At 30.4% G+C, this 14,870-nt stretch overlaps 1 protein-coding gene across 1 annotated transcript; it reads right to left on the bottom strand.

Moving 5' to 3' along the window:
• On the bottom strand, positions 1-7,209 carry LOC137819023 (uncharacterized). Its single transcript, XM_068622724.1, has 7 exons — positions 6,589-7,209; positions 6,324-6,473; positions 2,291-2,395; positions 2,153-2,197; positions 1,426-1,774; positions 1,077-1,266; positions 1-781 (listed from the first exon to the last, which is right to left on the bottom strand). Exons 1-7 carry the CDS (start codon positions 7,154-7,156, stop codon positions 146-148), a joined length of 2,043 nt encoding a protein of 680 aa, XP_068478825.1. The 5' UTR covers positions 7,157-7,209; the 3' UTR covers positions 1-145.
• Between the last annotated feature and the right edge of the window lie 7,661 nt (positions 7,210-14,870).

Raw genomic sequence — 14,870 nt, 5'->3', positions numbered from 1 at the left:
TTTTGTCCAAACCCATCTTCAAATACAAAGAAATCTTTAAAGATGATACATGACAAATTGTTTTTAATCCAAAGTGTATATTCAAAGTCCACATAAAAGTTAAAAGCTCTTACAATGTGTTCTTGTCCATTCAATACTAATGACATCAAGTATGACTCATGCAGTGTTGAATCAATCTTGTTGGAAAAATCTTCTTGAGTTGCTTCCATAGATGCTTGGTGATACTTCGAGCCATGACATAAACAGGAAATTGAATGATTGCAAATATAGTGACAGGAAAGAAAGCAGCACTGTATATCAATGTTGAAGTCCAATTCCTCCATTCCAATCGAATGGTGAGCAACATGGTTGCACTGAATGCAAGCATTGTTGTCATCAAAGAAAAGAACAACAAAGCAAATCCCAAATTTAGTTTCCGAGGGAGAGACTTATGAAAATCCCATAACTCACATGGGGAAGTGAGGATGGAAAGGAAGACAACAACTGAAGCAAGTGAGGTAGCAAGAGCCACAACATCCATGATGGTGAAAAAGAGAAACACACTTGAATGAAGGAATACAGGAGTACCATTTTCAGTTCCCCCTGGAATGGTGTATGCAGCAGCAAATACAACTGTAGCAACCAGAATAGCAACAGTGGAGCATGATTGAGCCGTTTCCTTTAACCATTTTTGTGCCTCTTTAAGCATTCCATCATGCTCAATTTCTAACATGTCTTCTGGTGTGTGTCCATCTATGTCACAGTGCATGTTGTAATGTTTAGGAGTGAATCTTCTCACACTCTGAATACACAATAGTTATTTTCTAACTCATTAGTTTGAAGATTATAAGGTTTGATCCCTATGAAGCTAATGAAATAAATACATTTCTTAATTTTTCTTCCATATGTTTAGAAAATGAAATAAATGTATTGATGATTTTAACAAATCAAAGTATTAGGAATAGGTGTAACTTTATTTGGTGGGAATAAAAACCTAACTCATTAATTGTGATTGAGTAGAAGTGAATAAAGTTTATGTAGAAAATAGTGTTGAAATGGATATATAGTAAGTTGTAAAGGTTTAACTATGTACTTACATCATACCAACGCAACTCATCTTGTAGATGGAATGCCACTCCAGCTAAGTGTTCTGCTTTGTAGTAATCCATTCTTGCAACTTCATGCAACACAGTTCTTCCTTTATCTGTGATTTGAGCAACCAATGATTCAATTGTACCTGTTCTTTCTATCAGTTTAAGAATTTTTTTTTGTCGATACTTAACAGCCCTGTGCATAAGTTACACTAAACAAAGTTAGTATGTACACTGTAAGAAAATTATAATTGTTAAAATAATATTTAATTTAGTCAACATAATAATTAATTATTTTTTTATAATGGTATAAATGATAATTTTCTAATAAGAGAGAAGTCTGATATATTCTTACATGGTCAATATGTTTTGCTGATTCTCAGTAACATGATATATAGCTGCAGGATGCACTTGAAGAAATTTATTAACAATTTCTACAATTCCAGTTTTAGTTGCTAAGAAGAGTGCAGTGCGTTCTGGACGTTCTTCTGTGTTCTTACGCCTCTCTTCCCTTTTTTGTGCATTTACTCTTCTTCTTTTGGCCACGTTTAAAGGATCACGTGGCATTGTAATCAATATTGTCCTATTATACTCATTTTTTGATACTTGCCATGATAAATCATATGTTACTAAAATGCTCGCTAGATGTTCAGCCAACTTATGTTTTTTCTTTTCCTTCCACATTTGGTCAATTCCTTCAAACTCTGAAATCAAGATCCAATAAAAACATTATCATAAAAAAATAATTGATGGATATAAATGATTATAAGTTGGAATTTCACGTCGGTTAGAAATAAAAATATTTTATAATACATAAATGTGTGTAATTTTAGAGATCAAAATAATTAGTTACTATATTTATTAAATCATATATCATCTTATAAACTAAAAAATTATTGTATCTAAAGTATAATAAAAATTTATAAAGTAGTTTCTAAATTAGTATCTAACCATTAACTACCAAGATTTTAGAACATAAGTAGTTAGTAGCTAAAACATTGATACTTTTGGGAAAAATTAATGTAATAATGATTAATTGAAGACAATGGAATATAGAGAAAAAGCTTGTAATTAAGAAATACCTTTGGCCATGCGTTTCCAAAACCTGTAGTTGATCTCTGAAATGGCTGAAATTTGTAAATTTCTTCTAATGTTAAATATTTATAAACACATGTCACTCCCAATATTTTAGGAAAAAGAAATTAAATTTACATGAATACCTGATTTGCAGATTGTAGGCTCATCATCCTCTTTACCATTTTCTTCATCCTTCTTTTGTTTAAACAATTGTGACTGTTCATGATTATCATATCCATCAGGAAGCACTGAAACCCAAATCATAACCAACTAACATCAATTATATGTATCAATGGTGAAAGAGTTATGATAAATATTGCATCAGGTCTAAGAAAAAGAACAAAACTTATTTATTGGGTATAGTTTAAATCATAACTTTAAGTGAAATTTATTGGTTTGAAATTTAAAAAGAGTCTAACAAAGGACCATCGTAACATTCAATGTTCCAGTAAATGTGATCACCTCCTATAAGACTTAAAGAAGAACAAATATTCTTCTTGGTTACTTTCTTTATGGGTAAATAACTAAGTGTAGTAGGATTATTACACAATATAGTGTGTAGTAGTTGCTACCGAAGTGGTGGATGAAATAAGAATGAAAAAGAAAATTCAGGTTATTGTGAAAGTAGCTCTTAAGAAAGTTTATGATTCACTTAATTGGAAATTCCTATATTATATAATAGAAAAATTAGGTTTTTTTTCTTCAAAATGGTTTAAGTAGAAAGATGGTTGTTTGGAATTTTTATTAAGTTCTAGTTAATGGACCCAACTAAGTAATTTACACCAATTAAAGGGCTGAGGCAAGAGAATTCATTAGCTCTTATCCTATTATTTTATTGTAACGAAAGGATTAGCAAGACTAGTTAGGCAGGTTTCTTGTAATGAATTTCTTGATTGGATTAAAACTGATGATCTTTCTTGTATGCCTTTTAATGGATCTTGTTATACTTGATGTAATGGAAGGAGAGGGTTGCATAGAATTCATAGAAGACTAGATAGGTCTTTATATAATGGATTGTGTCTGGATGGATGAGATTCTTGTACTTATTAGGTTCTTGTTAAAAATTATTTTGATCATTCCCTATTTTTGTTAGTTTTGCTAGTAATTCTTTAAGGAAAGTTATCAATTTTAGTTTCTTTTCTATGTGGCTTCAGGACACTTCGTATATGAAGCTTATTCATGATTCTTAGGCTAATAAGTTTGTTGGTTGTCCTATGTTTATTTTGCAACATAAGTTTAAAAGGTTGAAAATTGAGCTCCGAGACTGGAATAAAAATTCTTTTGGTAATGTTCACAATGTAGTTACTCCTAAGTAGAGTCTCCTCCTTGGTATTCAACAAATTTATAGACTATTAATTTGTCTGATATTGATGGGTTTCTCTATCAAGAAAAGATTGCTAAGGAGGAGCTTGATCACGCTCTTCACTATCAATACTTGTTTTGGAAAGAAAGGTTTAAGATGTTATAGTTTAAAGATTATGTTGTGACCATGTGTATGCCTTATATAATTAGTTTATTGCTTAATAAAAACAGGTTTTATAGATTTCTAAGTTATGAAATGGATAAAAAGGCATACACATGGTCAATAGCTTCTGAACCAATTATACAAGAATATTTATATGAATTAATCTCATTAACAAAACAATTATCCATTGACGAGTTTTGCTTAACAAGGTGAGTGGATATTGACCCTATCTTATTCACCTGAGACTGTGTGGCAGTGTTATTTTGTTGTAGAAGATTGATCAGTGTCTTATTGATAAGGGGTAATTAGAATATAATTACTTTCTTGATTTTGTTATCCTTACCATTGTATAATTTATGTCTTGGCAGGTAGTAGACTTAAATAGTGTGACCTTACTTTTTGTAGTACGTACAAATCTTCTTGTTGTAGTCATTCTTGATATTTTTACTATCTTGATTGGAAGCGAAACCATGTTTGTAGTAACAAACACTTTCAACGTGACCATTATGCTCACAATGAGAGCAAGCTTAAGAAACTTGATTAGTATAACATGTAGGTTCACATTCTTTGTACTGGTTATAAACGCATTGTTAGCCAATTGTCTTTCTTACTGGGAAACGAACAAGAAAATCTTGGTTATTGGAGGAATGATATCCGTGAGGAGAACATTGAATTTGATATTGTTATATTGGTCATTAAGCTCACGCAAAAACTAGCTTGGTTTTCATGCTCACTCTCAAGAATAGTGGAAGAAACACCAGAAGAACATTTGGTTTAACAAGTACATACAAGATCTGGCCAAAAAATTTCTAATTCATTCCATATAACTCTAAATTAGTAAAATATTTAATAATAGATAGATCACATTGATACAAAAAAGGCCACCTCCATTTGCTAATCAAAAATATGAAGAAGATCTCCTAGAGAGCATCTTAGCTTAAGATCATTCCAAATGTCAACAACAATGTACATCCATATGATGCTCAGTCTTATGGAAGTAGAAATAGAGTGGACTAGCCATGATACAACCATGTTGTAGCACCTACTCCAGACTGAGTAATTTGTATTCGTTTTAGGTGGTCTCGACATATTTCCAATGATAAATTTTACCTTGTTCTTGGTTGTAAGGACAGTGATAAGTGTCATAATTATGAATATATTATGAATAGTGATGTCACTTATCCCAAGCTCAATTAGGTTAAATAGAAGGCATGAGGCATAACCCTAAGCATCATTGAGAGGAACCAAAGGAAGGAAACCCTAAATGAGGTAGCTGTCAAGGATAAATACTCTAGATCTTGTTTTCTTGTTGTTCATGCTTGTAATAGCCACCATGAGTGGCTAATTCTCTTTTCTTTGGGATTGTGAGCAATCTATTCAAACTCTTATGTACTGAGGTGATATTTATCTATAGTATTTATGACAAGAAAGTACTTCTAAGCATCTAACCTAAATGATAATGTTTAACATATTGAATGCTAGGAATAGATTTGAAATGTTAATCGCTTTATAACATCTATTCGTAATGATAAGGAGTTTTTATAAATATGAGAGGAATCGAAAGACTCTCTTAATAATTTTGTATGCGAGAAATCAATATTTATGAGACTCTCAATAATTTTGTATACGAGGAATCGATATGAATGATTTTTATATGTGCATCAGTGTCAATCAAGATGAAATATTATATGTTTAAAACTACAGACGTGTGAGAAAGGTTAACCTCATTCCCAATTTTCTTAATTGAACTATTTTACTCATTTACTTTATTTTTATTTAATTTCATGCAAAGTATTGTCAATATCAAATCAAATCAAATTATTGTACATAGTCTTATACTTAGTGAATACTACTATTAGGATTTTAAATAATTGTTCCTTGTGGATTCGATATCTATGTTTAGGAATAAATTATTACTTCTAACTCGGTACATTGCTGTAAAAAAGAGTCAACAGGTAGTGGTCATAGATCTGCTCCAAGAATAATAATTGGAGAAGTCAAGAACATGAGAAACTAAGACGGTGGCAGGATTTTTGTTTGGATGTAGATAGAGGCAACTATGGACTTGGACTCCTGATGAAAGAAAGTTTAAGAGTGAAACAAAAAAACAAGAGATTGCGTAGCAGAGCTCTTCAATTACATTCTCTAAAGAACTGGTTAGACAATGTAAAGAAGAAAATGAGAGAATGAGTGAGAGAGAGAGAAACAAGAGGTGAACAAACAAATGACTTATATATTTTCTACAATGCCAAAGTCAGGCAAAAAATGAATATACACAATAAAAGTAAAAGAAAACTAACTAATAGAAAAAAGATTTAGAAAGTTTATTAGACTAGATGGTCTAGCATTAAAAGATTGTCAAGATGGTTTGTCAATAGAATAAATGCTAGTTTAGAGAAACAAACTAGACAGTATGTTAATTATTAGAGAATCTACACTAACAAATTAGACAGTCTAGTTAAAGACCGTTTTTGGGATCAGCGTAATCTACAATAATTGCAAACAATGAAATATATAAAGAAAATAAAAACAAATTTTTCCACCTTGACTTGGATTCGTATTAGCTTAAACGATGAAAGTGTTAATAAATAGATAAAGTGTCTAATCCTAACCTTCTTTAACTTGTGAAAAACTAATAGCTTAGAATTGAATTAGAATCTTGGCATCAATTATGATAAAGGTTAAAGAAAAAAGAGAGATAGGGAAAGTACAGTGATAAATGGTGTTCTTCAATGGTCCCATGTGAGTATGGCTTCGGAAAACCTGTGGCATTTTGGAGAGTAGTTGAAGACAAGTTAAGTCCTTCTCATCCTTTTCCAGAGCAAGTTTTTCATCCATTCTTTCCAGCCAAATTGCAACATCTGCACCAAGAAAACTTACTCATATTCCACAATCAAACACTTTGAATGGACTATAAAAACGTATCAGAAATTTACTCCTAACACTCGCAGACACAGAGAGAAATGAAAGACATACGAAAATGTTGGCCAATGACACTCGCATGAAGAGCGTTATATTTGTCAGATCGACGAAAATGTTTTCCAAGATTCTGAACACGGTTAGCCATATACTTGAGAATCTTGAGCTTTCCATGCATGGCAGCGACGAACAAAGGGGTTTCTCCTTGGTTGTTTGTGAGCTCCAGCAATGGCTTCTTTTGTGGTGTCAGCAACTGATCTTCAAATCTGAACACCACATCAACCATTTTCTTGGCCTTTTTTGAAAACACAATCTCGTGCAAGACAGTGTTTCCCTCAACATTCTTCCTGCACAAAGCGTTCCACCTTTCTTCTTCATCAGGCACCATTTCTAGCAACTCTGAGAGGAGTTGAGGGTGGGAGCGAGTTGCAACATGGATCGCAGTGTTCCCAAACAGATCAAACTGCTTCAGAATGTTCTCCGGCTTTTGCATCATTATTTTCTTGAACTCTTTCCATTGTTTCTCCATGGCTGCTTTTTGAGCTTCTTTCATTTCCTCACAAAACAGTTTCGTTTCTTCCATTCTCTCCAACTCTCCTCCTTCCTTCACCTGCTTTTCATCCATTCTTTATCACTCACAATAAGAAACTTATATATATATATATATATATATATAGAGAGAGAGAGAGAGAGAGAGGATATATATAAGGTGAGAATTATGCATGTAAGAAATAAGAATTTTACATATTAAAAATGAAAAGATAGATAATAATTACGAAATTATTTTTAAAAAGTTATGAGTTGCTTATCTTAATTATTTAAATATGATTTAATAATTTATGTTTATCATTTTTATTTTTACAATAAAATTGTGTATACCAAAATAGACACTCAAAATAGATAAAAAAAAAAAAACTTAAAACGTTTAAGTTAAACAATTTAATTTATATATATCTCTTCCATTATCTCTTACAATTCTCTGGCTGACATGTGTTGGAGTGTTGGAAACTCTTACATTTTTTAGTTTTTTCTATGATGCAAAATATAAATTGTTATAACAAAAAATATTGAAAATTGAAACAAAAATTCAAAATATTTTAAGAATCACTTAAAAGAACTATCATAGTTGTCAATAACTTAAATAAATAATTTAAACAATAGAAAGGGATTTACTCAATCTCAAAATTGCAGTGTGTCTTATACTTAACTTGTTTTATTTTAAATGAGTTGTCTTTATGTATTTTTAAAATTAATTATAATTGTTACTAAATTAACTTTATGCAAAAGAGCCTTATTAAAGGTCATTTCAAACCCTACAAAGGTGTAAAGGTGCACTAGATTTTTGTGCATCTCACTTTTTCTTTATCATGTTTACTTATTCTTTTGCAGATTTTCCCTATATCCTTCTCTTTTATTGAGTGGTTGGTATGTGATTGGAATTTGATTTTTTCAATTACTTTCATGGAATAATGAGAATTTTTTAAAATAATTTACCATTAACAACTTTTTTTATAATTATTAATTTTGTTTATTGCTATTTACTTTGTTAAAATTTATTGCTTTTCTGTGAAAAGTTTGATTCGATCTCTCATTTTTTAAAACACTTCGATGTGATTCTTTCAGTAGTGGAGGGACACCTTAAGCTTAGAAATTTTGACACTTTGTTTTCTGATAATGATAGTCAAAAGTTGTTATTTTTTAAAATTAAATAATTGCAACTTTTATATAGTTGATGAATATAAAATATAAAATGTTGAAGGACTTCATTGGTAAACGAATAATTAAAGTCTAGTTCCTTTGATTATTCGTTGCATAACATCCAAAAGAATTATTCATTGTACTATAAACTTAATAGAGGATTTGCACAAATTATAATATATTTCATAAATACAACTTAAACATAGAAGAGTTTATATATATAAATATAATTTTTCACTAAAAAAATAAAATAAAGTCTTTATGATCAAGATGTTGCTCTTACGCTTGTATGTATATTTTCTCATAATTCAAAATATATAAAAATAAGTTATTGAAATAAACTTTTAGCATAAGAAAAATATATAAAAGAAGATATTTTTAATCAATAGATCGTAATCATTCAATCTCTTTTAAATATCAACGTACAAGAACAATGTAAATCACACATGATTTTATACCATAAAAAATATTTAATAAACGAAATATTAACTAATATTCTATTAAAAACTCGTGTTAAGTGTGTTCTACCTGAAATTTCTTATTTCGTGAAAAATTTCAAATCAAATAAGAGAACCACTTAAAATCTAGACTTCGAATAAAGTATTTAGACATAACAAATTTTTAGTATGAGATTAATCAAACTGAGATGATTAGTTTTCTCAATTATCCTCATCAAAATTAATGATAAAATCATAAGAAAACAAAGTATAGAACAATAAAATTTTAAAATAATTTTTTTTATTATATTTAAATGATATGTGGTTTTGAAAAACTTAAAAGAAAATTTGTTGGGGGAGAAAAGAAAAAGAAGTGAGAGAGAGGTGTGTGTTGAAGCCTGAGTTACATTGAATATATGTTTGTAAACATTCTCAAATCAATAATAATATATAATACTATAAATAGAATTAATTTCAGACTAAGTGAACTCCAAAAAATTTGTGGGAAAACAATATATATATATATATATATATATATATATATATATATACTTGATAGCCATCTTATCATTGAAAATTACTATGGAAGTACGAAACCAAACAAATAATTCTAATTACTTTCAAAATCGTTTGATTAACCTTTTTACCTATTAAATAAAACATAATGAATATGTTTTAACTTTTCAAACCACTAAATATAATTATATTTTATTAATAAATTAAAAATAAAATCTAAAATAATTTCGAAATATTTTCAATTATATATATAATATTAATTAATTATTTTCCAATTGAATTGCTAAAACATTTTTTCAATCATCCTCTTCTTCACTACGCAAAGGAGACAGAAAAAAATTATAATGACTTTTGTCCAAATGTGAACTAAAACTTTTTAAAAAGTTAAGGATATACAAAAATCACTTTAGCTTTAGTGATTTTGTCAAATCATGTGAATTCATATGTTCCCCACTTTATAAAAAAAATGTGTTATTGATCATCTTGGACGTGTTTATTTTATCATTGTTATATTATTTACATTATTTAAAGCATAAAATGTTCAGTCCTCTAAAATAAAGGCATAATGTACATTATATCACTATTTTCACTAATTTTTTAGTTTTCCAATACTTCAATTTATTATATTTTCTTAATCAATTTATATTAGGGGTGGCAAAGCGGGCCAGCCCGTCCCGCATTGGCCCGCTCCACACTTGGCCCACAAAAATGCGGGGCGGGTTGGCCCGCCCCGCAAAGTTATTGCGGGTTAGAATTTCCGACGCGCCCCGCATAAGAGCTGGCCCGCGGATTTGCGGGTCAGCCCGCGTTTCTTTTTTTTTTAAATTAAATATTTTTTTTTTTACATTTTGTTCTTAAAAAATTGTCAAATTAAACCTATATATTTGTTACTATCAAATCCAAATTTTTTTTTCTTCCTTTTCAAACATAGTCAAACATCAAAAAATTAAACATTAAGATAAATATCAAATATCACTATTCTTCCACTTCCAAAACATTAAACATTAATTAAAAAACATTAAACATAAACATTATAGACATTCTTCCATTTCAATAACATAGGAGGTCGCTTTAGAAGAACTTTCTTCCATTTTTTCATAATTATAATCTTCCCCATTATCTGCACACATTAAAAAAAATGACACTTTTTTTTCTTACGGGTTAGCGGGCCAGCCCGCCCCGCCCCGCTGCTGGCCCGCGCGGCCTACGGGCTAATGCGGGTTAGCGGGTTGAAAAGGTTAGCCCGCCCCGCGTTTTTTACATGCGGGCCGCGGGTCAGCCCGCATGGCCCGCTCCGCTTTGTCATCCCTAATTTATACTCACACCAATTTACATATTTGTAAAGTTTTTAATTGAATAAAAAATTATAGATATAAAAATGGATCAAAATTTATTAATCAATCCATTTTATTATCGACTAGTGGAAACACAGGTGCAACCGCACCTATGTATCCCCATTTCCCTTTTTTACTCAACTTTTATGATAATAGAAATTTAACATACATACAAAAATAATTTTGTACGAGTCGAAATTAAAAAACAAAAAATGGAATGCAGTGATTGAAAATGTAGTTTATTTTATTTTATATGTGAGATTTGGTGTGGAAATGTGTGAGAGTGTGCTCTCTCTTTCTTCCTGTTGTTGCCTTAAAATAAGGAATTAAGAAAAGAGTTTGAGAGTCATATAAAAACTGTACATTAATATTAATTTAAAAAAATAAAAAATAATTTTATTTTTTGAATAATTCAAATAAAATAATAAAGTACTTCATTATATCAATAAAATGAGATATATTAAATAAGAGTAGAATAAAAAAAAAATTATGTAAAAAAAAATCGGTTATAATAAGAATCCCCTTTATATAAGCAGATATAAATTAGACTCGAATAAGAAAATTGATTAATTATAGTATATGTTAAAATGGAACTTGACCCACTAAAACCTTAATTTATTGGAGTTAACTTAATAATTGAGTGATAAAAGAAATTAATAGAAACACTTTGACGTAATCCAAGAATAATCCAACACAATTAAAAAGATGATGGAAATACACACGACCAACATATTCTTATTCTCTTCTCCAACACTCTTTCTCTCTCACTTTTTCTTTTTTCAAAATCAAAATCTCTCAATTCATGTTCTTTTCTCCTTCTACTCTAGGATTTTTTTTATTTTTATTTTTTTACCACCAATTGTTGCACACATCATCTCCACCATTAGCAATGTCGCATATTTATCAAGAACCACACCCACCATTTAGAATTATTATTTATGCATAGTAATACAATATTTAAATTTTATAAAGATCTCTTATATTTTATAATATTTAATAGATAGTTTATTTTTTAATGATATATAGTATAGGAAAGACTTAATTAAGGTTTTAGTTTTCTAACATAAATAACTCTAATTTTAATCTTTCTTAAAAAATAGTTTGGATTGTAGAAATAAATGGTTTTTACTTTTACCATTATATAAGAATAGGTAATATGGGTTGGAGTTAATGAATTCTGGGGGGCAATATGGGTTGGACTGGTGAGCGAAATTTGGAAACACAGGAACAACGTAATTTTTAATAAGGGTAAGACTGATGTGTCAAAAGTGTTTGCAATGATCCAAGTCAAGGTTTGGTCTTAGTTTTACTCTAAGTCTAGTTTTAGGTCGTTCTTTTATCCTAATTGGTGTTTGGACCCTTTGGCTTGTATGAAGTTGGTTTGTTGAGGTTTTCAGTGATTTTTACCTTGGTATTAATGGTTTCATCTGTTTGGTAGGCGTCTTTTGGGAGGGTGGAGGAGGTTAAAGCGCGATTGTATAAGGGTTGGATCACCCCAGAAGTAATTCATATTTATTAATTTGTTTTGCTGATAAAAAAAAATTAATAATTTCCTATATGTTTAACAATGATCAAATGACTTTCTTAAGTGATATTTACTGCAATTTGGTAACATGTTAGGATTTTTTATGGGTATTAAAGTTCTAAAATAAACTTTAGTTATGTATCTTAAAATAAAATTTACTGATTTTATATTTTTGAGATAAAAATCAAAGAAAAATAATTCACAAAACCAAAATAAAATAAAATTTAAGAGTGGTGAATAAAAAATAAGTTATTTATAGGATTTAATTCAAGACTAATTATTTTTCTTATGATTATGTTCTTTATAGGATTTAATTCACTTGACTAAATTTTTCATTTTTAAGGACTAATGACATATTTAAATTTATATTGAAATTAAAATATAGGCTAAATCGAGTTTATTTTTATTTTTATGCTCTTATGTATATGTGAGTTCATATATATATATATATATATATATATATATATATATATATATATATAATATTTGAAAATATTTAACAAATTTATTTTAATATTATTTTACTTGTTAATAAAAAAAATTAAGCTTTCAAAACCTTAAATTTGTTTTTATATAATATATTCTAATAAAATTTTGAAAAATATAAAAATACTTATAAGAAAATATATGTATTAATATTTAAACAAAATTAATTTCCAAAAATTATTTGCCTTTTTATAAAAGATTCCATAGGCTTTTCTTTTCCTCTAAGATTGGAGACAACCGTATCCTCCAAAATAAATAAATGACGATGATTGTCTGTGAAGGTTGATCAAATCACTTTAACATTATATTTTTTCAAAAGTCATAAGGAATAAAAAAATATTCTATAATTTCCACTTTCTAAAAAACGTGAAGATGAGAACATTATATATACTTCCCTCCACCACCACCCATCCTTTCATTATTTACCTATTTTCATTTATATCATTGCTTTTGAACATAACAAGAAAACTAGGGTAACTCACTTAAACTAAAAATTAACCCACAATTAACAAAAATTATTAGTATAGTTCAAGTCATAAATTATAATAGACTATATCCACCTTGCAACATGGGTTATATAAATTAATTGTACCTAAAAAATATAATTAAAAATAATTTTAATATACTTTAAATAAAGTATTTCTAAAAATTTAAATAAATATTTTTTATGGTTTCAACAATTCAGTGTAAAACATAATTTTATGTGTATTAAATTCTGTCAGATGCAAAGTATCCATTTTAGTCTAATAAACGCAAGTTGTACGATTGAACATATGCAACTGCTATTTAAATGTATGAGTCGGTTAACTGAGAGTTTATTTACTATATGTTAAGGAGGTTGGGTTTCTGTGATACTTGGATCCGGTGGATAAAGGGTTGCTTAGAGTCAACTTCTGTTTCAGTTCTTGTGAACGGTAGTCCAACTAAGGAATTCTTTTCTAGGAGGGGACTTCGCCAAGGTGATCCGCTTGCTCCGTTTCTCTTTCTTATAGTGGCAGAAGGGTTGGCTGGGGTGGCTAGGATGGCAGAAGAAAAGAAGTTGATTGACAACTTGGAGGTTGGCAAGGATAAAGTGAAGGTAAATATGCTACAATATGCAGACAATACTCTGTTCATCTGTGAAGCTAACACCAAAAGCGTGTTCAATATTAAGGCGATTTTGCAATGCTTTCAGCTTTCTTCTGGGCTTAGGGTGAATTTTTTGAAAAGTAGAATTGGCGGGACGGGGGTGGATCATTTTTTGCTTCAACGGTTTGCAGTTATCCTTAACTGCGACACGATGGTTTCTCCTTTTGTATACTTGGGTTTGCCAGTTGGTGGAAGTCATAAGCGCGGTGCTTTTTGGAATGAGGTGATAGAGAAAGTTCAGGCTAGACTAAGCAAGTGGAAAGGTAGGTGCTTGTCGATGGCTGGGAGGATTTGTTTGATCAAGTTTGTTCTTTCCTCTATTTCGTTATTCTTCATGCCTTTATTCAAATTGCCTTCTGGGGTGGCAGATGAGTTGGTCAAGATCCAAATGAATTTTCTTTGGGGATGGGGTTCTGAAGGAAGGAAGATCGCTTGGGCTTCTTGGGAAAAGGTTTGTAAGCCTCGCGAGTTCGGGGTGCTAGGTATCATTGATACAAAGTTGTTTAATGTGGCTTTGTTAGGTAAGTGGATTTGGAGGTTGGGTTCGAAAAAGGGTGGTCTTTGGAATAAGATTCTTGTTTCTAAATATGGTGGTTGGAGAAGTTTGGGCGAGGAAAGAAAAAGCAGTAGCAGCTCTCCTTGGTGGAAAGATCTAAAAGAGGTGTGGGCTTCGGAGGGTTGGGGAAGAAGTTTTGAAGATGGTTTTAAGCGGAAAGTTGGTGATGGAAAGGATATTTCTTTCTTGGAGGACAGTTGGTTGGGTTATTCCCGAGATTGTTTTCTATAAGTTCGACCAAAATCTATGGTGGTTGAGCTTAGGTCTTGGACTAGTGGTGTTTGGGTTTGGCAGCTACTCTGGCGAAGATCTTTCTTCGACTGGGAGAAACATTTGGTGGATCAGTTGCAGCAGGTTTTGCTTGAGGCTAGGTTGGTTCCGGGAGAGGCGGATAGTTGGGTTTGGAAGGTTGGGGGTCTTTAAATATTTTCAGTTAACTCTGCCTATATTCATGTTAGGAAGGATCGAGAGGTGGTTTCTTCTATGGTGTTCACTAAGTTGTGGAAGTGCAAAGTTGTACCTTCTATTGTTCTTACTGCTTGGAGGATGCTTGAAAATAAGTTTGCTAATAGGATTAATTTGTAAAGACGAAGGGTGTTGATTGAAAATTCTATGTGTTGTCTGTGTGGGAAGGATGAAAAGTCTTATCGCCACTTGTT

Source organism: Phaseolus vulgaris, chromosome 10, assembly GCF_000499845.2.
Source record: "Phaseolus vulgaris cultivar G19833 chromosome 10, P. vulgaris v2.0, whole genome shotgun sequence".
NCBI classification, from domain to species: domain Eukaryota; kingdom Viridiplantae; phylum Streptophyta; class Magnoliopsida; order Fabales; family Fabaceae; genus Phaseolus; species Phaseolus vulgaris.
Note: the sequence above shows the minus strand (reverse complement) of the source record. Positions and strands in the feature narration are given on the sequence as shown.